Raw genomic sequence first — 24,475 nt, forward strand, 5'->3', positions numbered from 1 at the left:
ACACCAACATTTAAAGCAGGCTCCTACAACCTCTTTATATCCGGTAATAAAATGTCTCTCTTTTTTCTCATAAAACGTCTTCAGTTTGACATTGAGAAGACGCCTCACCTGGTAACACACTAGAATTTAAACAAGCTAATCCACTTGAAAGGATGGCTTTTCTTGAAAGGGGATGAGCACTTGGCTCTGATAAATCCCTAATTGCCCAGACGGGGCACCCAGAGTGAAGCCTTAGGGAAGAAAGACCAGATGCCTTGCTAAGTTATTACATCTGTCTTGCCACCAAAGTGTGTCAGTGCGCTTGCAGCTTAGGTCAAAAGAAATTAGTCCGTGTATTCAGTCTCAGTCCCTTTTCTAATTGGCTCTTATCTGTAGCCTGAAATTAGCTTACATCCTGGCAAAACTAAACACTCCAAACTCAAGGGACGTTTTGCCAAACTTAAAGAATAGGATATAGATCTGGTTTGTGTCTGTGACATGTACTTGTTTATTGGTGTTTATTTTTCAAAGAAAATAACGTTTCCAGCATACTTATATGTTCCCAAATGTATTTCTAAATTGTCAGAGATTATAAACACGAGCCCAATGGCTCATCTATGCATCCAGAAAGCACCTCCTCTTCTCAGTGTTTACCCTGTAAATAAGCCTCTGCTGGAACCGGGAGTTACATGGAAAAGGGACTTTAAGGCCAGGTGACGAAGGGTGAAACGTAACTCCCATGCTGGAGACACTCACAGTTAAATCTCTATCCAGAAGGCCTAAGCAGCAAGGATAACATCAACAAGAAACACAACAATAACAGCAGCTACCACTCCTGAGGACTTCTTGGTGAAGTCCTGCTGAGCCCCTTACATCCACCAACTCACAACAACCTCATGGATAGTTACTATTCATATTCCATTTTATGGAAAGGGAAAGCGAGGCACAGCTTCTTGCCTATAGCCACACAGGTAAATGGTGGGACCAGCTTGTCAGGGTGTCTAAGTCCTAATGATTAGGCTATATGCCATGTTAGCTGTTACCTAGTATTTTTAGTAAACTGTATCAGCAAAGAGTTAAAGAGAGATCAGACCCTTCTCTAGTCTGATCAGCGTGACAGTGACCCAAGGAATCTGTTCCACATCCATAATCTCCTAAAAAAACAAAAATCATGCGGGAAGCCACAGGACACCAGGACAGGAATGTCACGTGAACACTTGATCTAGCCATTTTCAATTTAGTGATCAGCCAGGTCCCAGGGGTGGGAAAGTATAATCTAGCAGAGCATACAGGAGACCAACAGATGACAGTGTGTCCATGCACTGGTGGAAACCCAGAGGGACAGCTCTGCTCTCCCTGCAGTATCCCCAGCTCTGCTCTCCCTGCAGTATCCCCAGACTCACCAGTATCTTACTTGTCTATGGAGTTCACAGTCATGTCAAATGCTTCATGTCCCTAAATTATGGAACCTCCCTTTCTCCCTTCACTTCATTGGCAGATATCTTATCACTCCTCAAATTCAATGCCACTGTGCACTCTAAATCCAGTCTTCTGATAGAAGTGTAAACCGTCTACCAGTTACTGACCAAGGGACTGACTATCACACCTCTGACGTGATCCATCATTCTTTGCTTAAACCATCTACCAGTTACTGACCAAGGGACTCACTATCACGCCTCTGACATGATCCATCATTCTTTGCTTAAAAGCAAACAAGAAATGGGGAGGTGGGGTGCTTTTCTTGATTCTGAGCCCACATTGTCTACATTTGGGTAATTCCCATGTGGTACTGTCTGTCTCATGTAACAGATGTTAATCCAAACGGAAATTTTTCTACCTCTATTGCCACAGCCTTCATCCAGAAAATGTTCACCTCTCTTCAAGACTATGATAAATTACTCTCCTGAGCCTCTTTCCTTAGCCTCTCTGTAGCCTTTCTTAAATAAGATGTCCAAACTGTCTTCAAATACAGATTGTGATACACCCTTCTCCAGCTTCTGTGAACATTCCCAGTCCACTGATCTTGGCCTTGAAACACCCATTTTCCCTACCTTATTCCTTGGATTTTCCATTTAGTCTCAACCTCCACTTCAGACAAGCAAATAGCTAAAACTCTTAAGGAGGAGGGGCTACTTTTCTTAAGCTGATACGAATGTAGCGGGCTGACCTTGGAGAAATATGGGAGGAAGTGATAAATTAGGAGACTGGGATTAACATATACACACTACTATATATAAAATAAATAACTAATAAGGACCTACTGTGTACCACAGGGAACTCTACTCAATGTTCTATAATAACCTATATAGGAAAAGAATCTGAAAAAGAATGGATATATATATATATATATATATATATATATATATATATATATATATGATTCACTTTGCTGTACACCTGAAACTAACACAACATTGTAAGTCAACTATACGCCAATAAAAATTTTATAAAAAAAGAAAGAAAGAAAATCCACACATATGCCTCCTGTATATGGTTAATAGCAGGGGTGAACCATTCAGGTGTGCTGAGTTAAAAACTCAGAATCATCTCGGTAGTTTCCTCTCCTTCCCTCCACAGTCAGTCCATCACATACCACCACCACCACCCCCGCCCCTCCATGTACACCTCTCTCAAATCCATCTCTTCTCCACCACCAGTGTCTTAGCTTAGACTCTTGGCTGGACTCTTGCAGTCGTCTACTAAATGACTTCCATGCCTCCAGTTTCTTAATATCACAATTTTGCCACCAGTTGTTTTTCTAGAACATAAATCTAGTTATTTCAACTCCTACTGCCTACAGGAAAACAGAACAAAACAAAAAACACTCTCATAAGCATAGCATTCAAGATCCTTTATAATTTGGCCTCAAATTACTTTCTGATCTCACCCAGAGCAATTCTGCCCACCTCAACATGCATAGCCCTCACAATCTACTCACACAATTATTTACCATGTCCTAAGTCTACTTCATTCTTTTAAATTTCTAGCCCTTTTGCCCATGCTGTGCCCTCAGCCTGGAGTACACTCTCCCAACCTCTCTTTCATTAAATCCTCATGTGGTGTGGGTCCCAGTCTATTGATAGTGATGCTCTGAGTTAGGAATGCCTGAGGCACTCACTCACCCATATTCCTCATAGAGAGACCCCACAGGCATTTCTCCCACTGGGGCCAATGTTTTGGCTGGACCAGCCCTTGTGGTTTTTGTTATGATTGCATGACACACTTCCAAAAACCATCAGGGAACTTCCAGGAACAAGTTTCATTGCTCACAGAGTGAACTCAACACCCCTGAGGCCACACAACAAGGTCATGGGGGCGGGGGGAGAGAGAGAATGGACCTGGGGCTCTGCCTTTACTAGGTCTGAGGGTGGGGTGTCTAGGTTTTCGGGTGCTCACTCTTTATTGGCTAATTTAAAGCATAAGAGTAGGAATTTGAGGATGGGAAAGGAGAACCTGGGTCACGCAAGCAGTCAGTCATCGGGTTACCCAGGGCTTTCTGAAAGAGGGAACTTTATGGGTGGGGCAGCTTAATTCCTAGTCTGGTTGTTATGCTAGGAGCTGTACCATATAGCAGGCAATGTGTTTATAGAAGATGGATGTCTTTAGAAACGGATGCCTCAGCAATCAGATCTTAATGTCAAGCACATACACTATACTCCCTTTTCAGTACCCAGCTCCTCTTCATTTTTGGGTTTTTTGTTTTGTTGTTTTAACTTGATGAAGCTATTTAAATTTTAATACTATTCTAAACTCCAACTTATATTCAATTAGGTAGTTGAATTACACTCTTCAATTTATATTGCAGTGTACAAAGAATGAAAGTTCATTAGCCTGGCTGTGGAATATGGTTTGGGGATGATTTTTTTTTTTTTTTACCCAGCTCCTCTTTGAAATGTGCCCAATCCCTCCAGAACCCATCTTGGTTGGGCGCTTTGTGTGTGTGTTCCAATAATTCTGTGTACAGTGCCTACCTCACTGTACTCGAGTTCTTTGCTTCCAATGTCTGTCTTTGCCGTTAGATCTGGAGTCATTGATGGCAGCAATCCTGTCATTGCTCTTTATAGCTTAGCATCTATCATTTATAGACAATCTACTCTTGGCTTTAACCTATTTACCACTCAATTTGGGGTACATCCGTTTCTTGCTAATCACACCAAGAATATCAGTTAATGTTTCATGAGTGTTTCCTAAGTGGCAGCCAATATTTTACACACTTTATATGTATTAACTCATTTTATCCTTATAATAACCCCTACATTCATATATATATATCCCCATTTACAATTGGGAAAGCTGAGGTTTAGAGAGATTACGTAATTTGTCCCAAAGTTACAAGTGTAGTAAATCATAGAAGTGAGACTTGAACCCATACAGCCTGGCTGCAGGCTCCTAACTCATCTAGCTACCGCGCCGCGCCGGAACTACAAACTGAACTGAGGTGAGTCTTTCCAATTACGTTAGTCCATTTTCTTAATTCCCCAAAATAAATTGAAAATATTTGAGTGATTATATTAGATTGATTTGGGTCATACACAAGCCCCACTACTATTTATTCAAATAATATAAGGTGAAAATGGGGTAAAGTACCGGATTTGGGCCCCTGTGGGATGTTCTCATGGCTACACAATAGTCCGCAAACCTCAGCGGGTGTCTTTCAGACTCCTCCATTGTCCTGCTGTATTTATTGCACTCAATATCCAGTCGCTCTTCCCTTACTGAAAATGTCATTTTTTACATTTAGCCATCAAATACAGTTCTTAGAGGAAATGGTTTCTCCTCCCTCACCACCTGGCCCCTGTCAGCGGGGGGAGGGGGGGCGGCGTCAAAAAGAACCAAACCGAACGTAAGACTATTGGAATTCACACAATGAGACTAAGCCCTGGTAATATTTCACTCCCTTTCCGGAGGTGCTAAGTGATAAGGATCAGAATGGATTTTGTTGGCTTTAATGGGAAAAGCGAGCCTTTTGTTAGTTACTTACCTTGCTTCCCCTCTATGAAAACCCCCAACTTTGGAGCATTCTTTTTGCCGTGGTTGGTTATGGGAGCATCCTGAGACTTTAATATGTCTAATAAAACTCACCAAAGAATGGAGGTGCCATGGAGTTGAGGTGCACGATGGTGCACAGAGTTGTGTTTGGCTCTGAAAACGGCGCTGGCTGCTCGCCGTAAATGAGGAACCCGGAGGGAGGCATTGGAGGGCACAGCTGGGAATATGTGCAAAGCTCGTTTTCATTTTCATCTGAATATCACAGAGGCGGCCTCGACTTGTTTAAAATTAAAAGGTACATCAAAAATGCAAAACATGGTATAAAATTTTAACCAGACTCTTTCATTGCTTTTTACTCCTTTACTGGCTCTTCAATTCTCTATATTTTTAGAGCTTTTCCTGGGCTGTGCAGTTGCTCCTCCACCCAGCCTTGGCTTCCCTTTCTAAAGTTGCACGCACCTTTGTGGTTATTTATCCACCCCCTGTACCTATTCTTTATAGTAAGATACTGTTTCCTTTGCACCTGCCTTCTCTTTGCTCTCTTTCTGCTCAGTTCTACGCTTTCCTTCCTTCCCCTTGCTCTCTAGACACCTTCCTTTCCTTCTTTGTTGCCCTCTTACCTCCCTAGCCTACCAGTAAATTGTAAATGAATTCCAATCTGGGAAGCTTGGCCCTCTGTAAATAGAAATGATGTTTTACTGTGAAACTGGAAATTCCTGCTGTGCACTGGCCACTCCCTATGGCTCAGCTGTAACTGTTAGTTTATACCTGAGGGTTGTCCAATGCAGAACCAGGGACTAGAAGGGTTGAGCAGGGAGCATGGCAGTACTGAGCTCTGGCCCCATTGATTTTTTAAAAAGTACTGATAATAATAAAAATAATAACATGGACAATAGCTGCTAACGTGTCTTGAGAGCTCAGTGGGTACCAGGCCCTAAGCTAACACTTTACAAGTATTTTCTCATTTAATCCTCGCCACAACTATAAGAAGCAGGTTCTGTCATTATCCCCACTGTACTAACAAGGAAACCAAGGCAGTGAGTGATGCAGGTCACACAGTAGTGACAGGCTCTTCACAGCGGGGTTTCACTCACCCCTCAACAACCACAGGGTGATCCTGAGTCCCGGGATTCCAGCCAGGGCTGGCGTATCCTGAAGAGCCCTGGCTAGCCCCACTCGTCTGGCTGGCACCAAAGAGGTGAACACAGGGTGGGCCAGGGACACAGCAGGACAATCACAGACACCCTGGAAGGGGTTCTGTCGGGAAGCAGAGAACAGAGTCGAAGGTGTATGGCTACTTGCCATCCAAGTCAGTGAACACTTTAAGTGATGGGGCATCTGAACCAAGTCAGGGCAACAAAATGCATGGTCCACGGTGGTGATCAGAAAAGGAAGGGCAGGAGAGGGAATTTCAGGATAGGAGGCGGGACATCACAGATGGCCAGTGATGGCCAGCATGGCCCAACCACCAACTAGAGTTTGGAGAGAGGGGATTCAGTCGACGGAAGAGGAACTGATCCAGGCAGGACCAGAGCTCAGGGGCCCAGTTGGGTACTGAGGCTCAGAAACAAGGACAGGTCCATTTGCCAGTCCTGGAACACTGCGTCTAGATCAGATGAGCAGAAAGGGTGGTGCGAGGCTGTGGGAAAGGTGCTGAAGAGCCTTGGATAACACCTAAGGAGGGTGCACGTCATCCCATACACCTGTGATCTCACCTGGGAGCTGCTGTATGTATACACCTGTGGTGCCACATGCCAGGGTTCATTGTGTCTTCTTTCTAATAACCTCTCAAGAACCCACCGTGTGTAAATGATCTCTTATGCATAAAAGTGAGTGGATTCAAGGTTAACCCTTTAGGGGGTTACTTTCACACTCTGACTTGCTTTCTTGAAGAGGAGAGTAAGAGACACAGACGCAGCTGGCATGTTTGCTTAACCCTGGGGATGCTGTGTGAAGGTGCCATGCATGCTGATGCCAGTTTATACATCACAGTGGAGAAAAGGCAGAAAATTGCCCTCAGAGGAGGGGAGTCGGTATGTGGGTGTGCGGGGTGTGGCAGGAGACTACTGTGTTGTCTTGTAAGCCCTTCTGTAATGTTTCAACAGTATTATTTTGTTACGTATCTGTGTGTGTATTATAAACTTGAAAAGAAAAAACATGTACTAAATTTGACTCTCAGGCTATCGGTCCCACACTAAATTAAAAAGTAGGGGGTGACAATCCAAAAATGGACAGAAGACCTAAACTGACATTTCTCCAAAGAAGATATACAGATTGCCAACAAACACATGAAAGGATGCTCAACATCACTAATCATTAGAGAAATGCAAATCAAAACTACAATGAGGTATCACCTCACACCAGTCAGAATGGCCATCATCAAAAAATCTAGAAACAATAAATGCTGGAGAGGGTGTGGAGAAAAGGGAACCCTCTTGCACTGCTGGTGGGAATAAAAATTGATACAGCCACTATGGAGACCAGTATGGAGGTTCCTTGAAAAACTAAAAATAGAACTACCATACGACCCAGCAATCCCAATATCTCAGGCATATTCCCTGAGAAAACCATAATTCAAAAAGAATCATGGGGCTTCCCTGGTGGTGCAGTGGTTGAGAGTCCACCTGCCAATGCAGGGGACACAGGTTCATGCCCCGGTCCAGGAAGATCCCACATGCCGCGGAGCGGCTGGGCGCATGAGCCGTGGCCGCTGAGCCTGCACGTCTGGAACCTGTGCTCCGCAACAGGAGAGGCCACAACTGTGAGAGGCCCGCGTACCGCAAAAAAAAAAAAAAAAAAAGTCATGTACCACAACATTCATTGCAGCTCTATTTACAATAGCCAGGACATGGAAGCAACATAAGTGTCCATCAACAGATGAATGGATAAAGAAGATGTGGCACATATATACAATGGAATATTACTCAGCCATAAAAAGGAATGAAATTGAGTTATTTGCAGTGAGGTGAATGGACCTAGAGTGAAGTAGGTCAGAAAGAGAAAAACAAATACCGTATGCTAACACATATATATGGAATCTAAAAAAAAAAAATGGTTCTGAAGAACCTAGGGGCAGGACAGAAATAAAGACACAGACATAAGAATGGACCTGAGGACATGAGGAGGGGGAAGGGTAAGCTGTGACAAAGTGAGAGAGTGGCATGGACATATATACACTACCAAATGTAAAATAGATAGCTAGTGGGAAGCAGCCACATAGCACAGGGAGATCAGCTCGGTGCTTTGTGACCACCTAGAGGGGTGGGATAGGGAGTGTGGGAAGGAGGGAGACGCAAGAGGGAAGGGATATGGGAACATATGTATATGTATAACTGATTCACTTCGTTATACAGCAGAAACTAACACACCATTGTAAAGCAATTATACTCAAATAAAGATGTTAAAAAAAAAAAACAAGTAGGGGGCAAGCATAGAGACAATATTCTAACATATTGTTGCAGGTAGAAAATCAAGGCAATCTAAATGGCAGATACAAGAATTTCAAAAAGAAAAAGAATAGTAGCCAGGGACCATTTAATATGGGCATAAAGAGGTTCACATACCTCTTGGAAATCATTATAACAAGTGAGTGTTAGATTTTATGGGGCCAGTGGCGATACTGAAACCTCCAGTAAAGTTCCGAGTAGCCCCATCACACTCTGTTTAAGGAAGCAGGGGGCCAGGTAATATATTTTAGCAAGATTGCTATGAAAAGCAGGCAAAATCGTAAGAGAAAGAAGGTGTCATTCTTAGGTGCCTTTCCTTCATAGCACCTCAATTATTATAGCATAGAGAACAAATGTATGGATACCAAGGGGTTAAGGGAGGAAGGGGGAGGTGGGAGGAATTGGGAGATTGGGATTGACACATATACACTATTGATACTATGTATAAAGTAGAGATCTAATGAGAACCTACTGTACAGCACACGGAACTCTACTTAATGCACTTTGGTGACTTAAATGGGAAGGAAATCCAAAAGCGAGGGGATATATGTATATGTATGGCTGATTCACTTTGCTGTACAGTAGAAACTAACACAACATGGTAAAGCAACTATACTCCAATAAAAATTAATTAAAAAAATAAAACCAAAACAATTATAAGAAACTTTTCAGATTTTTCTAATTAAACGTACCTAACCGTTATGCCCTGTGAGCGCAGGGACCACATCTGCTTTGTTCCCCACCGCTGCCCCAGGAGGGAATAACTCATATGCAGTCTCTCTTTCTTCAAGCCTCTTGAGATGTTTCGTCTGCTCTAGGCAAGAGGGCTGCAGGCCTGGCCCCAGGAGCAGACCCTGAGCTTCCCTGAAACGGCAGGAGGGAGGAGATGTATTCTTGCTCCGAGGAAAACAGCCGATCTCTCGGGCCCCTGAGATGATTTTCACCGAGTCCCACATAAAACTGAAGCACTTAATCCACTGCTACCGTTCCTCTGCTCCATCTGGCTTCTAGAATAATTGAAACTAGAAATGTCTGCTATGACTGCTGCTGGGGAGAAAGGCCTCAGTGCTGCCTCAAACTTTAAATGTTGGGTTTCTTGTGAAATTTGATTTCTGTTCTCTCTAGTTTTCTAGACAGAGGACTTAAAAAAAAAAAAAAGGCCCTAAGCAAATGCAGCAGTGGGAACTTCAGGACCCTCAGTTCAATTCACAGCCTGCATGGGTGCCTGTAGCTTCTGGTGTTGGGAAAGGGGTTAGGGCTCAATAATAAAGGCTCCTAGGGGCTCCCAGCATCCGCCAGAGAGCTCAGATCCACCAGAGGCTTGAAGGTGGCCCAGCCCCACGAGAAAGGGGGCCAGGGTGCCTCCAACTGGGACCCCACTATTCATAGAGGTTGGACTCAGGCCACCCATACCCCAAGGTCACTGTCTAGACCCACCTTGAGAGGCTGGGCCTTAACTCCCCTCCATTCTCTCTCCCCAACCCTTTCCTCCTTTCCCTCCCCCTCTCTTCTTGTCTATCCTCCCCCCCTCCCCCCTTCAACTCTCCCAGTCCTCTCCCCCCTGCCCCTCCTTCCTCCCCCCATCCCTACACTGCCCCCTCCCTCCCTTCTCTCTTCTCTTTCCTTCCCCCTCCTCCTTTCTCCTTCCTGACCCCCTTTCCCCCCACCTCCTCGTCCTGTCCTTCTCTCCCTCCAACTTCAACGAAATAGATCAAATAGCTCTTTCTACTCTAAGAAAATCAAAGGTTAGTCCCCAGCAGAGGCCCTTTCTAGTTACCTAAAGGCCAAAAGGTTCAGCACACAATAAATAGTCGCCCATTTCACCCTCTGGGTTAGAGAAAAGGGGCTATTCATGCCCAGAGGACACTAATTTTTGAAGAATCAGAGGTATTTTAAACAAACCACCTCTCCACCAGTGGCTTTCCTTTCACAGGCTAACACATCTGCAGGCCTGGTAGCTTCTAACCTGCCTCCCCTCCCCATATCTAGGGACCAGAACAAGGGCACTGCAGAAGTGTTTACAGGGGCCGGAGTGGAAGGAAAGACGCTAAAGCTCTAGAAATTGTGACGTTCTCGGGAAAGGCTCTGGCGGAGCCCCAGCCAGGTGGCTGAGGCCCTGAGCTGCACCCCCGTGCCGCCCACCACAGGCAGAGGCCCACCCTCCAGAGCTGAGGAAGTTCAAGCTCCAGGCCCTCACACGCTCCGGCCCTTCCAAGGCCCTGGGAAGAGCCCCAGCATTGTGTTCCCATGGTCCTATGTTTTCGTAAGATTTGCAAAAGGAATATATTTTAACCACTGTTGGGTTTGATCACTGTTTCTTTGTGCTACAGTTTCCCCTCCGTCATGCTTCTCGCCTGGTCAGATGGCTCTGGAGTGGCCCTGGGCAGCTGTGGGGTCCGACCAAGGGGAAGCCGAATTGGGAGCGCATTTAGATTGTATTTAGTGGGATGAGGCTGTGTGGTCTGCAGTCACTTCTGTGCAAGGGCAAGTCACTGCTGGCCAGCCTCCTGCAGCGCCGGCTTACAGGCAGCGTGTCACGAGGCTGGATGGAAGATGAACATGTCCTATGGTGACTGGCTTCACAAGTCTGGGGGTAGTGGAGGAAAAACAAGGCTTCAAATGCACTGAGCCAGAAGCTAGTCTGTGGGAAATTCTTCCAGTCATGAGATGTGTACAATTCAAAGTGGAGGATTCTGTTCTCATTGAGGCCCTGTCAAAACGGAAATTCAGGAATACATACATTCAGTGATGCAGCGTATACACTGATAAGCGTACTGGGTATTGTTGACGAGAATTGCATGCAGTGAAATTTATCAGAAATCTTGTCTTTTCGGGGTATAAAACTTTAGCAGTACTGCACACAGCAAGCATGTCTGTAAGGAACCATGTTTTAATGCCTCCCAATTATTAATAATTGTGATGACTCTGCTAGAGGAGAGACTACCTTGTCCTCCTATTCTCTATTTTTTTTTTTTTTTTTTTTTGCGGTACGCGGGCCTCTCACCGCCGTGGCGTCTCCCGTTGCGGAGCACAGGCTCCAGATGCGCAGGCTCAGCGGCCCTGGCTCACGGGCCCAGCCGCTCCGCGGCATGTGGGATCTTCCCGGACGGGGGCACGAACCCGTGTCCCCGTCATCGGCAGGCGGACTCTCAACCACTGAGCCACCAGGGAAGCCCCCTCCTATACTGTCTTATACAAAATCATTATATCATATAAAGAGAGTAACAAAGTATGCAGGCAAAACTTAGGAGGAAAAGGTTATTTTAGAGGTATGTCAGGCAGTAAATTAATTCGAATATTATGTATTTTATAGATGTTGAGATGTCTGTTGCATTTGCCAATTTTAAGATTATAAAATGTGTTATAATTTATTTTCTCTTTAAAGAGTCACTTTCATCCCTAATTTTGTATTTGTATTTTTGTATTAATTTGCTTAAAGAGAGCCCCCCAAATTGTATAAGTCTCAGGCCCCACAAACCTGGATCCTCCCTACTGCCAGCCTCCATGAGCATCTGGACAAAGGATCTGTTTTTCTTCTGTCCTGGGGAGCCTGCTGCAGCCTGGGCCACCACATTCCCAGAGCAGTTTTGTCAGTGAGTCCTGCAGGAAGAACAGATGGCCTTCCTTCTAGGATCCCTGTTTTGGGGGCCATGGAGGTCTTTTCCTGAGCGCTCCTGTCCCAGGTTCTCAGGCTTCTGCTCTTGCTGGGAAAGACAGCAGCAGGGAACAGCTGTGGATGCCCGATCTCACCAGCTGTGCAGAGGCCCAGCTGTACAAGTTCTCCTCTTGCCATAAATCTATTTGAAGTTCTTTCGATTCAGGGAGAGGTAGGAGGGTTTTCTGGTAAACCTTTCGTCTGATTCATATTGTCTTTGGTTCACGTGATCTGACCCAAGAGACTGTGTCATCTCATCTGCAGCAAGGCCCTTACCAGTTCTCTGTTCTCTTTAACAGGGTTGGTGTGGACCTGGATGAGGATCCGAAGGAGCCCTCTTCACACCAGGCAAGTCAAAGAAGCCGATGCATAGAGTACAGCGATATGAGGTCTTGTGTTCCATAGCCAGGATACTCGTTCTAAAGGGGGCTGGCCCCGCAGAGAAAATAAATCAGATGACTATAAAATACGCAGGCATTCAGGGTGTCGATAACCTTTGCATAACCTCTAGAGTGCTTAGAACTAGCATACACTCATGCCTTCTTTGTGGCTGCAGGAAGCCTGGAAACTGCAGTGTATGAGCAAGAGCACAGCTCTTGGAATCAGGCAGCCTGGAGTTCAAATCCCTGCCCAGCAACTTGCTAGCGCCGTCATCTCAGTGAAATGTACTTGATGCATGTTCGATGCATGTTGGGCACACAACAGATGGGCCTGCTTCTCCTGCATGATTTCTCATTTACCAGGTCCAGGTATACAGAAATACAGAAATGTTGAAAATCTGCAAAAGCACAGCCTGAAAATTCTTAGGGAAAATTATTCAGAACAACGTGCTTTCGCCTTGAGTAAGGGAAGCGTAGTCTCCGCAAATTCTGGACTTGAATCTAACATCAGAGAAAAACCTGTCATTGGCAATTTTGCTTTGGTCATTTTTAACTCAGTACTTAAAGCAAACAATTGTGTAGAAATGTTGCACCTCTTGCTGAAATTGCAGGTAGACAGACATGACAGAATAACATCTTAAATAAGCGGTGCTGCTTAATGAATTGTGTCCTGATCATATCTGGATCTGAAGAGGGTCCATCTCTCTTTTATTTCATGGGTTTTTTTTCCTACAGTCCCATCAGTGAGGCACAGCTGGTTAGTGCCGCCAGGCAAGATGCTGCTGCTTTCCTGGTTCATGTAAAGAGGGAAGGATCCTATGCTCTACACAAAGGGCTGGAAAATGAAGTTGGCAATGATCCTGGCTCATATGTACTTTGAATTTTTTTGTCACATGTGTTCCAAGCCCATGCTGGTGCTGTTTTCACAGACTTTATTGCCCAGGAAAGACACTTAACTGCAGGACTGAGCCCAGCAGGGTGTCAGCATACTGGGATTAGGGCCAGAGTGGTGACCTTCGAAAGGGGATCAAAGCCCGTCCATCTCCTTACACTGGTGGGCTGTAATGAGTCCTTAGGAAGGGCTGGTACAGATGTTCACAAAGCATTTTATCTCATATAGATCAACTAATCCATTCTTCTACTTTCACGTAGAACTTTTATCTAAATTTTGTCCTTCTCATATCTTTTTCTTTAAAAGAAAAGTGATAGAATAAGAAAATTCATCAAAGAAAATTCTTCATCTTCCTCTAACTGCCTAATATTTTACAATTACATATAATTATTGGTAAGGTTACCTGCTAGTTTAACTTTTTTCTTTTGTGATTTAAATGTACTTTATTTTAGCTCATTCATACCATTGTCAATTTAGTAATTACTCTTACCTGAAGATACTTAAACCAGTAGAAAGTATTTTTGTTGTTGTTGTTATTAGAGAAATGAGATAGTACAACATAGTACAGTGAAAACTACGTGGTATTTGGATCTTGGGCAAGTTTTTTACACTTTGAATCACAATTTTCCTAACTGTAAAACGTGCATGATAATAATGTCTACTTCTCCAGGTTGTTAGAATTATATTTATGAAAACGACCTAACTTAATCAATTTCATTAAAACCATCTTATCTCGTGAAGGATTTGATGAAGCAGCTTACACCACCACATATGATAAAATAATAGTAAAATATTTTTTAAAAACTTTAAAACTCCGTTAAAAAAATTAATGAAAGCAGAAACAAAACCAGAGGAGTAAAAAGAATCATGAGTAAGCAGATCATAAGGTCCTATGTACTTGCTAAAGTTGAACCACAAGTGAGCTTTCTGGTAACCAAAGGGGGGGAAAGGAAATGATAACCAGTAATATACTAAATTACTATAATTAGAGGGGAAAATTATACTCTGTCCTCAAGCTGTACAGAAGTTCACAGGCCACAATTTCTCGCTTGGGGCTTCCTGTAGAGGACACATAAAGAGTTATCTAACTAACCCTGGTATAATTTACATGGTTCCTACTGATCTTCTGCCACTATTGTTTTTTAAAAGTGTCCTGGAAGTGTTCTTATTCATGATGGTTGACTACCGAGGTAACTACGTTTCAGAAAAAGGCTTTTTCCACCCTTGGAATAATTCTTATGTTCAATGTCAAGTACGGGAAATGGTGGGGTCAGGCCAGAAGTAACAAACCACAGCGTCCATGCAGCTGCCCCTTGACCTGGACCGAGGGGGTTTTTTGGTACTTTCCAAACTATGTGTCAAGAACCTGTCAGCCCTCATTTTGCCTGACGACTCTTCGCTTATTATCAACACCTGTTGCTCTGACTAAAGACCAGAAACCTAATTCTTAGGTGGATTGCATTTTTCCACTCAGCTTGCACTTATTAAATTGGTCTTGCATTAACAAATAGGATAATCTTTGCACTGGTCAACTTCTGAAAAAAAGACCTTACTCTTACTTGCCCAAAGCTAAAACTTTCAGATAATTGTGGCAATTACTGATCATATACTCTCAAAATCAATAATAAGCATATGTAATGACATATACTTTTTTTTTTTTTTTTTTTTTTTGCGGTACGGGGGCCTCTCACTGCTGTGGCCTCTCCCGCGTTGCGGAGCACAGGCTCCGGACGCGCAGGCTCAGCGGCCATGGCTCACGGGCGCAGCCGCTCCGCGGCATGTGGGATCTTCCCGGACCGGGGCACGAACCCGTGTCCCCTGCATCGGCAGGCGGACTCTCAACCATTGCACCACCAGGGAAGCCCGACATGTACCTATTTTTGAAGGAATTTCCTTTTTCTCTGTTTCTGGAGAGTAAAATAACCTTTGGGAAATATGAACTTGTGGCTGTGACTAACCAGCAATGTCACAATTTTCCTTTTTGCCTTGTAGTACCTTGAAAGTGTGAATGGTGTTACACTCTTACTCATACCAGACCCAGAAGCTTTAAAAAGAATGTTCCACAAGCAAGTATTAAACTTTAAATATATAGTCTATGCAAATGTGCCACTTTGAGAAATGGAAGGTATCGCAGTTGTGATTTTATGTCTCTTAAATGTTAAAAAAAAAAAAAAGCCCTCAGACAAAATTCCACCACCCCACCCTCGCCCCAACAAGAAGTTGTCCTTGTAATTGATTCTGTGTCCTTGGCAGCCCAGCATTCCAAAGGTGAGCCATGCTGGAGCGCCACGCCCCCCTTAATCTTTCAATAGAAAATTCCCGCTACCCAAGAAGGGCTGCCACGATTGCTTCTCTTTTTCCCTTCTTGCCCTTTTTCATGATCATCCTAATATTTGTGGAGTACTGACTCTTGTTATTAATACTGTTCTAAGCACTTTATCTGTGTTAACTCATTTATCTTCCAAGATAACCCTATGAGTGGGTACTGTTATTATGCTTCTATTTTAAATAAGGAAACTGTATACAGAGAAGTTAAATAACGTACCAAAGGACACATTGTGAAATTCAACCCCAGAATCTGGTTCTAGAACTTCCACTCTTAATTGGTGTGCGTGCGTCTATTCGTTCAATCATTTATTCATTCATACAACCCACCCGTGTCAGGCACGAATCTAAGTGTGAGGAAGATGCAGCAGTTACCAATTCAAAGTCTTCACCCTCACAGAGCTTACGCTCTAATGGGGGACACTGGGAACAAAAAGGTAAACAGCTACATACTATATGTTCAGAGACTGGGAACAGTAGAGCAGGTACAAGGATGGAGAACAATGGAGGAGAGGCTATGGCTGGCCAGGGCAGGCCTCTCTGAAGAAGTGGCATTTGATCAGAGTCCTGAACGATGTGCAGAAGTGAGATGTGTATGTGGGCTCTGGGGGGAAACAGTCCAGCCAGAGGGAACTGCAAGGATGAAGGCCCTGGCCTCACAGCGGGTTATGGTGCGCTCCACGCGCAGCAAGAAGGCCAGTGTGGCTGGATCCCAGTGGGCAAGGTGGGAGCCAGTGCAGGTGGATTCGGAGAGACCGAGAGGGGCCAGATCACCGGCCACGGTGGTGATTTTGATTTCATTCTATGTGTGATGGCAGCAAAAACTTGCAGGTTTGGAACTTAAAAGTAATGGAATCAACTTTTTTAAAAACTCATTTTTCTTCCATTTCCGACTCTGCCAACTGTTACAGTGAGGCTAATTTTCATCTTTTCTAACATAATTTTATTTTGAACACTATGCTGGCTTCTCTATGTGCTCTCTTAATGCTAACTTCCACTTTTATTTTTGCTTCGAGAAGTCCCTTCATTGAATTCTGGTTTTGGTTGTCATTTATGCTTGTGTGTAACCTGGGTGGATAAGTTCTGGTCACCACAGCTCAAGAAAGTCAAAGCAGAGCTGAGAAAGGTCCAGAGAAGAGCAGCTTCAATGAGCAGAGGGAGATTAAACGAATTACGATTTCTCCAGCAGAACGACTACCACTAAGAAGGGACACAACAAAGTGTCTGTAAAAATATGGAGGGTATGAGTCAGGTGAACAAAGACTTGTTTGCCAAATCCCAGAAAACCATAACTTAAAACACCCTTAAAACTGAAAGAGCTCATTTGGAGAAGAATAAAAGTATGTGTTCTTCTGCACAATTGATACTTAAATGCTGGAGATATAAGTAGGTTCAAGAGGGAAAGAGATTAGCAGATGGTAGGGTCATCTAGTCATGAAATAAAATTTAATTTTGCCTTGTGAATATTTTCTAGATATTGCTAACAAACCTACAGAAAACGGAATAAAGATTCCCACGTATATGTTCCTCGGATCTAACAATTATCAATATTTTTCCATACTATGTCCCCATGCTGTTGGAGCTGGCCTCACAGAATGTAAATTCCATGCTATACCAACAAATATTTCAGAAATAGAACAGTAAGCTCTAAAACTGACCTGACCCAGATGAAGGTTTTTTTTATGTTATTGTAACTAACAGTACTTTGAGAAAAACAAAATGACTATTTCAGAGCAAGTATCTTGGGTTTTCCCTTGGCCAACACTGAATTTATTTTGGTTTTACTTACGGCTTATACACCCAAAAGTATACACCCTCCCCACTACATTTTTACTGCTTAAGACTAAATTCTATATATATATATATAGAGAATAGAATATAGAATCTATATTTACAGATTCTATAATTACATGCTCTAGAAAACAGAAATAATGAGGAAGAGGAAGTGCAGGAAGATGATAGCCTCAATTTAGCAATTAGGTGCTGTATGTAAAATCACATTTAATCTTTACCTTGACCAATCGAGACACATATTATAAACCCCGTTTTATAAATGATGAAATTGAAGTTCAAAGAATTAAAGTAACTTTCCCAAGACAACAACAACAAAAAAATTCCAGCCGCTTCAATAACACCCAATCTCCAATTTGTAGTTCTTCAACTCAGTGAGACTGTTGCTCTCAGCTTGAATTGTTCTCTGCTTGGACTCTAGCTCCTTGTACTACAGTTGGGAAAGGGCAGAAAGAAAAGAGAATATAGGGCTTACCTCATTTGTCCTTTGCTGCCTGTTGCCCAATATCTGAATTCTATCATGTGTCTATGATACCAGTTATTCTTACCAGCCATTATGTATTTTGCAAGTAGTTTTGTAGGGGGAAACATTGTTTTGTTTTGTTTTCAGACAAAAATATAATACTGTATACTCAAATCACAGGCCTAAATGTAGAACCCTTATCTTTGCTATGGTGTTTGTGGTTTGGGGCAGTGTCACTGGGAAACAGCATGAGCTGGGATCTTCTTGTTCCAAGGTGCATTTTCTACTCCAGTGCCTTTTACATCTAGAATTTATAATTCCAATATGTAATTGTATCAGCCTTCTATTGCTGCTGAACAAATTATCCCAAAACTTAGTGGCTTAAAATAACAAATGTTTATTATCTCACAGTTTCTAAGTGTCAGGAATTTGAAAGCAAATTAGCTGAGTGTTTCTGGCTCAGGGTCTCTCATGACGTTGCAGTCAGGATGTCAGCCAGAGCTAGTCATCTGAAGGCTTGACTGGGTCTGAAAGGTTCACTTCCATGTTGGCAGGAGGCCTCAGTGCCTTGCTGACTATTGGCAGGGAGACTCGGATGCTTACCACATGGATCTCTCCATAGAGTGGCTTGGGTCCTCACAGTATGGTAACTAACTTCCCTCAAGTGGTTCAACACAGACAGAAAGGAGGAAACCACAATGTTTTTTTATGACCTAGCCTTGTATATCACCATCCCTTCTGCTCCATTCCATTGATTAAAAATGAGTCATTATATATCGTCCACACTCAATAGGAAGGGAAATTAGTCTCCATCTTTTAAAGGGACAAGTACCAAAGAATTTGTGAATATACATTTTTTTTTTTTTTTTTTGCGGTACGCGGGCCTCTCACTGTTGTGGCCTCTCCCGTTGCGGAGCACAGGCTCCGGACGCCAGGCTCAGAGGCCATGGCTCACGGGTCCAGCCTCTCCGCGGCATGTGGGATCCTCCCAGACCGGGGCACGAACCCGTGTCCCCTGCATCGGCAGGCCGACTCTCAACCACTGTGCCACCAGGGAAGCCCCGAATATACATTTTTAACTCACCAAAATATTATATTTACCGGAACCAAACAATTTATTTTTCCCTGGATTAACTTGAATCTCTTGTACGGACAAAGTTATTTGAAGCAGACCTTTTTTTTTTTTTTTTTGGTAGCTAAACCATGAGTTTAGCCCATCTGGTAGTGTATCTGTGATGTCTACGTTTCCTCTTGGCATTTTTACCCATCCTTATCTAGTTGTTTCCTTCATTCTTTCTCCCTAAGCATGTATTTTGTGACTATACCTTCTTGGGAACGTTTATGAATTTATCATAGTGTGAGGAAGGTGAAAATATTTGTATAAAATACTCTCTATGTGGAGGCTAAGAGTTAATTTTACCTTTTAAAACATAAATTTGAAAAAAATTTCCTATTGACTCCCAATTGTGTCATGTCCCCCTTCTTCAGAATCTAGAAATCGTTCTCTTTAGGGACAGAGAATCCGGTCTTCTCCTTGGTAATCAGAAAATCAGGGCAATAAACTTGAAATTATTACATGAATACATTCCACACTGGGAGGTGGCAGGGCAAAAGGACTGCTGTCAAATCCCATTCACACTGACTACTTGAAAAAGTGCCCTGGAACCCAGAAGGGACTCTACAGATTTGTTATGATAATTATCTGTCTTTGTCATCATTCTGTACAACCTCCACTGACATTAGTATTGAATATGAAATCTTAGAAATAGGAAAATCTTCTCTCTCTTAATCCATTGAATCCCCGTGAAGTGAGAAGCAATCCCATATGACTAGCCCAGAGCAGAGTTCCTCCGGTTCACTTAGCAAAGGCCCCTCCTTTGAATATTGATAGAGGAATGTATTTACATTTGCTTAGCTCTTTTTCATTAAGGTTAATACAGCAAGCAATTCCCTCTTGCTTCAGTGTCTGTTTTTTAAAGATTTCTGGCCAGGGCCTTTGTTTTCTTTCAGGGATCCAAATAAGCATAAAACAAAGAGTACCTTCCTAATTTTCCTGTTGCTCCCTCTCTAGGGTGGTGCTAGAGGGGTCACTTAAAAGACAACTACTGGGCTTCCCTGGTGGGTAGGATTGAGGAATCTCAGCTGGTAAATGACAATGTCTTCTCATCAGACACCTCCCACCTGGGAAAAGAAGCCAAAGATACAATGTTTTCTTTGAATACTCAAGGAAAGTTAAGGAAAACCCAAGAACTCTTTCTCGAGGAAGTTCATAAGTCCATACATCATTCTGGGTCCTTAGCCCATACTAGTCTGTGATGTCACCAGCCCATAACACCACTCTTAATCAAAATCTCCCTACTGGGCTTCCCTGGTGGCGCAGTGGTTGAGAGTCCACCTGCCGTTGCAGGGGACACAGGTTCGTGCCCAGGTCCGGGAAGATCCCACATGCCGCGGAGCGGCTGGGCCCGTGAGCCATGGCCTCTGAGCCTGCGCTCTGCAATGGGAGAGGCCACAACAGTGAGAGGCCCGCGTACCGCAAAAAAAAAAAAAAAAAGACAACTACTCACTCCTTATCGTGCTCAGCCACTTCCCAACCTCTGATCTATTCCCTTGTTTCAGGAGAAAAAGGAAAGATATCAAATGCCCCAGTCATTTTTACATTTTCCCAGAAATGGAGGATAATAAAGGAAACAGAAATTACGCATATATCAAACACTCTGCTTCTTAGAAGTAGCAAGGGCAAATAAAAGCTAACATTCATGCCCTTGGATCTCCAGTTCCCATTTACAGCTGTGAAACATGAGGCTCAGCTCTGGAGAGTGTATCATTATTATTCAATGGTAGACAGTAGAGAGTCAGAACTCAAATCTTGGTCTTCAGTTTCTGGATCCTCTGCTTGTTCCAACATGGATGCCACTGCCCCTCTGGCATCAAAGAACTCAAAAAAAGAAGACATATTGCTAGCAATAAAGGGACTATCACCAAGTTCCAGATTCTTCTTCTGATGACTGCTTATATCCCTTGTCCTTGGGTGTGATCTGATCACTGCTTCAGAATAATCCAGGTAAATTGATGCTACCTGCTGTCCTCTGCCCATCTGGGCCCTCCCAGGGGCTTGCCCTCTGCGCTGCCTCATTGGATACCTTCCCTGTTCCAGGGTGACTGCAAAGGCTGGCCTTCCCTTGGCACATTTATCCTCAGCCCCCAGTGAACAAGCAGAGCACACAGTGGACTAACTCATTTATTTCTACTCATTTATTGATGGCCTTTCATAACCCAGTTATTAAGTCATCAATAACTTCAGAGAAATAAATGAATGGATCCAGAATTGGGCCAACAGCTATTTAAGACATACACTGAACATTTTATCTCAGATCAGCAGAAACGTCAATGCTGGATCATCCATGGTATTTCCCTTACCTGGAAAAACATTTTCTATGTTTCATTCTAATTGGAGCCCAGTTTATTTCTCTACAAAGCAGTAAAATGAATAACATCTCCAGTATCCCAAGTAAATTAAAGTTTGAAAAATAGATTACAAGTGTTAACATTTTTTCCAAAATGCTACCTAGTATGTGTTGCTCTCATCAGCTGGCAAAAAATAACCTTGGAAGATTTCCCAGAAATAGAGTATAAGCTCTTTCAGGAGTGCCTGTACGTTCTGATATATTCCCCTCAGGAAATAAAATAAAAAGGAGAGGAAAAAGGGGGTAAAAGGCAGGGAGGTTTTCCAAGACCTTCAGAAATCCCTGAAACCAGTATTTAGGAGTCTAGAGAAATTTCTAACACTGAAGTTAAGTTTCTTCAGGGACACTTTCCAACCCATTAGCGTTCACCCAGCTGAGGGGAGCCATGCATTTTCATTACGTTTGGGGGGATATATAGCTGCTGCATCTCAACCTTCAGTATCCCGACCTCATCTATTCAGATACCCATTTGCCCTAGTTTGCTCTCCACTTACACCCACCTAGATGACAGGAATCAAGGCTGCTGCTGAGAGGCCACAACTGTGCTTGGAAACCTCTCTGTGCTCCAGTTGCCTCAGTTTCCTCATCTGTAAAATAGGAATAATAATATATGAAGAGCACTTAGAACAGTGCCTGGCACATGGCATCTATTCAAGGAGTGCCAGCCGTTATTGTTGTTGTTGTCATTAATGAAAAAACAGTATTTTCCATACGATTAGGACCTCAGAGACCAGCCAATCCAATTTCCTCAATTCATTTTACAGGCGAGGAGACTGCAGCCCAATAGCCTATCATACGGTGTGTGTGCTTTCCGAAGTTCAAAGGCTGCGTGAGATACCAGCAGAAAGAACAGCACCTTTGGAGTCCTTTAGTCCTACGTTCAAATTCCAGCTCTATAGCTTGCTAGCTATGTGACTTTGGACTCAGCTCTTCCCTTCTCTGGGCCTCTCTAGGTCCTCACCTGTAAAATAGGTATAACGCAACCTACCTTGAGGGTTTGTTGTGAAAACTGAAAAACAATGACTGAAAAAGTTAGTGACTGGATAATGTGACCAGCGCCTTGCCTAGGAATGAATGAGCATTCCACAGCTGGAGAATGTTATTACAAATGTCATTCAGCCGGGCTGCTGTGGAGTGGGTGCTAGAATCCTGGGCCCCTGACTGCCAGCCAAGCTCAACACTACACAGCCCACCTTAACTTAGAAACAAACAACCAAACATAAAAACAGAAATTTGCTTACACTCCTTTCTATTAGTTTTCTTCAGTGACTGTCTTGTCATCCATAGATATTGTCAGCTATCAAAATTACCTGTGCCTCTGCATGGTTAAAATGTGTAACTGCTTATTGTTCTTAAGGAAAGAAAAAAGAAAAGAAGAGAAAAGAAAAGAGAGAGAGAACTCCCCAGGGCTAGCCCAGAGCGTTACTACCTAGTTTAGTTCAGGGATAACAGTTTTACTCTGCCAGCTGAGCCCCAACGTGCTGACCTGTTTGAGAGACAGTGACTCAGAAACGACTTGCAAATGTTGCAAGATGATGAAGAAAACACTAAGTATAGCAGTGACTTTGCAAATCTGACACCTTTCTTGGGGTAGAAATAGCTAGAGAAAGGTTCAGGGACAGATGGAAATTGAACTGGACACCTTGGTTTCCCTTCTGTGGAAATGCCATGGGTACATTCTAGCTCTAGATAACAGGGCATGGCACTCTGTGTCTATCAGAAAACAGATCTATGAAACTCTGACATCATCCATGAAAAGATAATAGATGTCCCATTGTGGGACTTGGGAATGGGGCATGTGGTCCATGGCCAGGTAAGTTTGAGAAAGGCTTCCCTCTCAAAGATTTACAATGCTCATTTACAAACGAAAGATTCCAAAAATTTCTGAATGTAACAAACCTGGTTAACACTCTCAAACCCATCCCTTCCTGAACGATCGGCACAGAATTTCCATCAACATCACGTAGGACAGTGGCATACTTAGGAACGCCTTTTAGGAAACTGTTCAGTGTTGGAAATCAGAGATCTTAAAACAACCAATGAGAAAGGCTGCCAGTTTGGGTTTTCATTTTATTGTGGAGTGTCTGCTTCAACCATTTTAGACAAAGGATAAGTGGCGGCCTAGAAAGGGAGGGACCACACTTAGCATCCTTGTGTTCCCCTTCTGTTTGTGGGGCATGGACCTGCAGCGTCTGCCTCTACATGTGTTTCAGAGAGCAGAATACAGCCTTTTGTGTTCAGTTATTTATCATTACCCATCAGTGGAACTGTCTGGAAAGGGGCAAAAAAGTAAATAAACAAAGTAAAGTAAATCACCTTGGTTTCAACTAAGGGCTAGCTTTGGAGCAGCCAGTGGTTTCTCACTGTCTTCCATGCCTCATGATTTCTTGAGAATGTTCACATTATTACTGGACTGTGAACTCCTGATACAATTTGGGCATGGAAACCGAGGGCCCAAACAAAGCAATGAAGTCCATGTTAAGATATAAATGCTTTTAATGATGAAGATAATTACAACTGATTGAAGTCTGGAATTCTCTTAATATGCAAAATGAGATACACAAAAGAGGTAAAAATGTCCCGGAATCTCCTTCATACCACATTGCAATGTCCATTATCATCTCTCTAAAGTTCACAAAAATTTTTCACCTTTTTCTCACATTTTCATCCTCTACTGTTACATAAACACCTATCTCTTTTGTCCTTTTCTTCCTCCTTCCCACTGTGGTCCTTTGAGGAAAAAAAAAAAAGAGTGAGTGAGCATGGGGTTGGGGGAGACAAACACATTCATTCAGTTATTAAATTATTACAGGCTTCTTAACCGGAATATCTATTTCAAAACTTAAGAATCGAAGGGGGAAGATATCAAAAATTAACCATAGGCTTTGGTAGTGATCTATCAAAAATAAAATGAATGAAAACTAGTTTAACAATTATTAGACTGTTATCCCTTTAGTCTTGACCTTTTGGTAAATCGTAAATAAATACCATCCAAATCTGACAGAAATAACTGCAAAATCCCCACAACAGCAATCTGACAGAAATATCATGTTCACTGGTGTCAACAAAGTGGCATTTCTTAGCTGTT

At 43.1% G+C, this 24,475-nt stretch overlaps 1 protein-coding gene across 13 annotated transcripts in view; it reads left to right on the forward strand.

Annotated features, from left to right (window-relative positions):
* SLC9A9 (solute carrier family 9 member A9) overlaps nucleotides 1-24,475 on the forward strand; it is a 660,636-nt gene that overhangs the window by 536,172 nt on the left and 99,989 nt on the right. For all 13 annotated transcript variants that reach the window (XR_010943485.1, XR_010943486.1, XR_010943487.1 and 10 more), the window contains one exon: nucleotides 12,369-12,421. Coding sequence is in view for 10 of the 13 variants with exons in the window: in XM_067737585.1 (XP_067593686.1) it covers nucleotides 12,369-12,421 (53 nt within the window). In the remaining 3 variants the exon portion in view is untranslated. The remainder of the gene's footprint in view (nucleotides 1-12,368; nucleotides 12,422-24,475) is intronic.

The sequence above is a fragment of the Pseudorca crassidens genome, chromosome 5, assembly GCF_039906515.1.
Source record: "Pseudorca crassidens isolate mPseCra1 chromosome 5, mPseCra1.hap1, whole genome shotgun sequence".
NCBI classification, from domain to species: Eukaryota; Metazoa; Chordata; class Mammalia; order Artiodactyla; family Delphinidae; genus Pseudorca; species Pseudorca crassidens.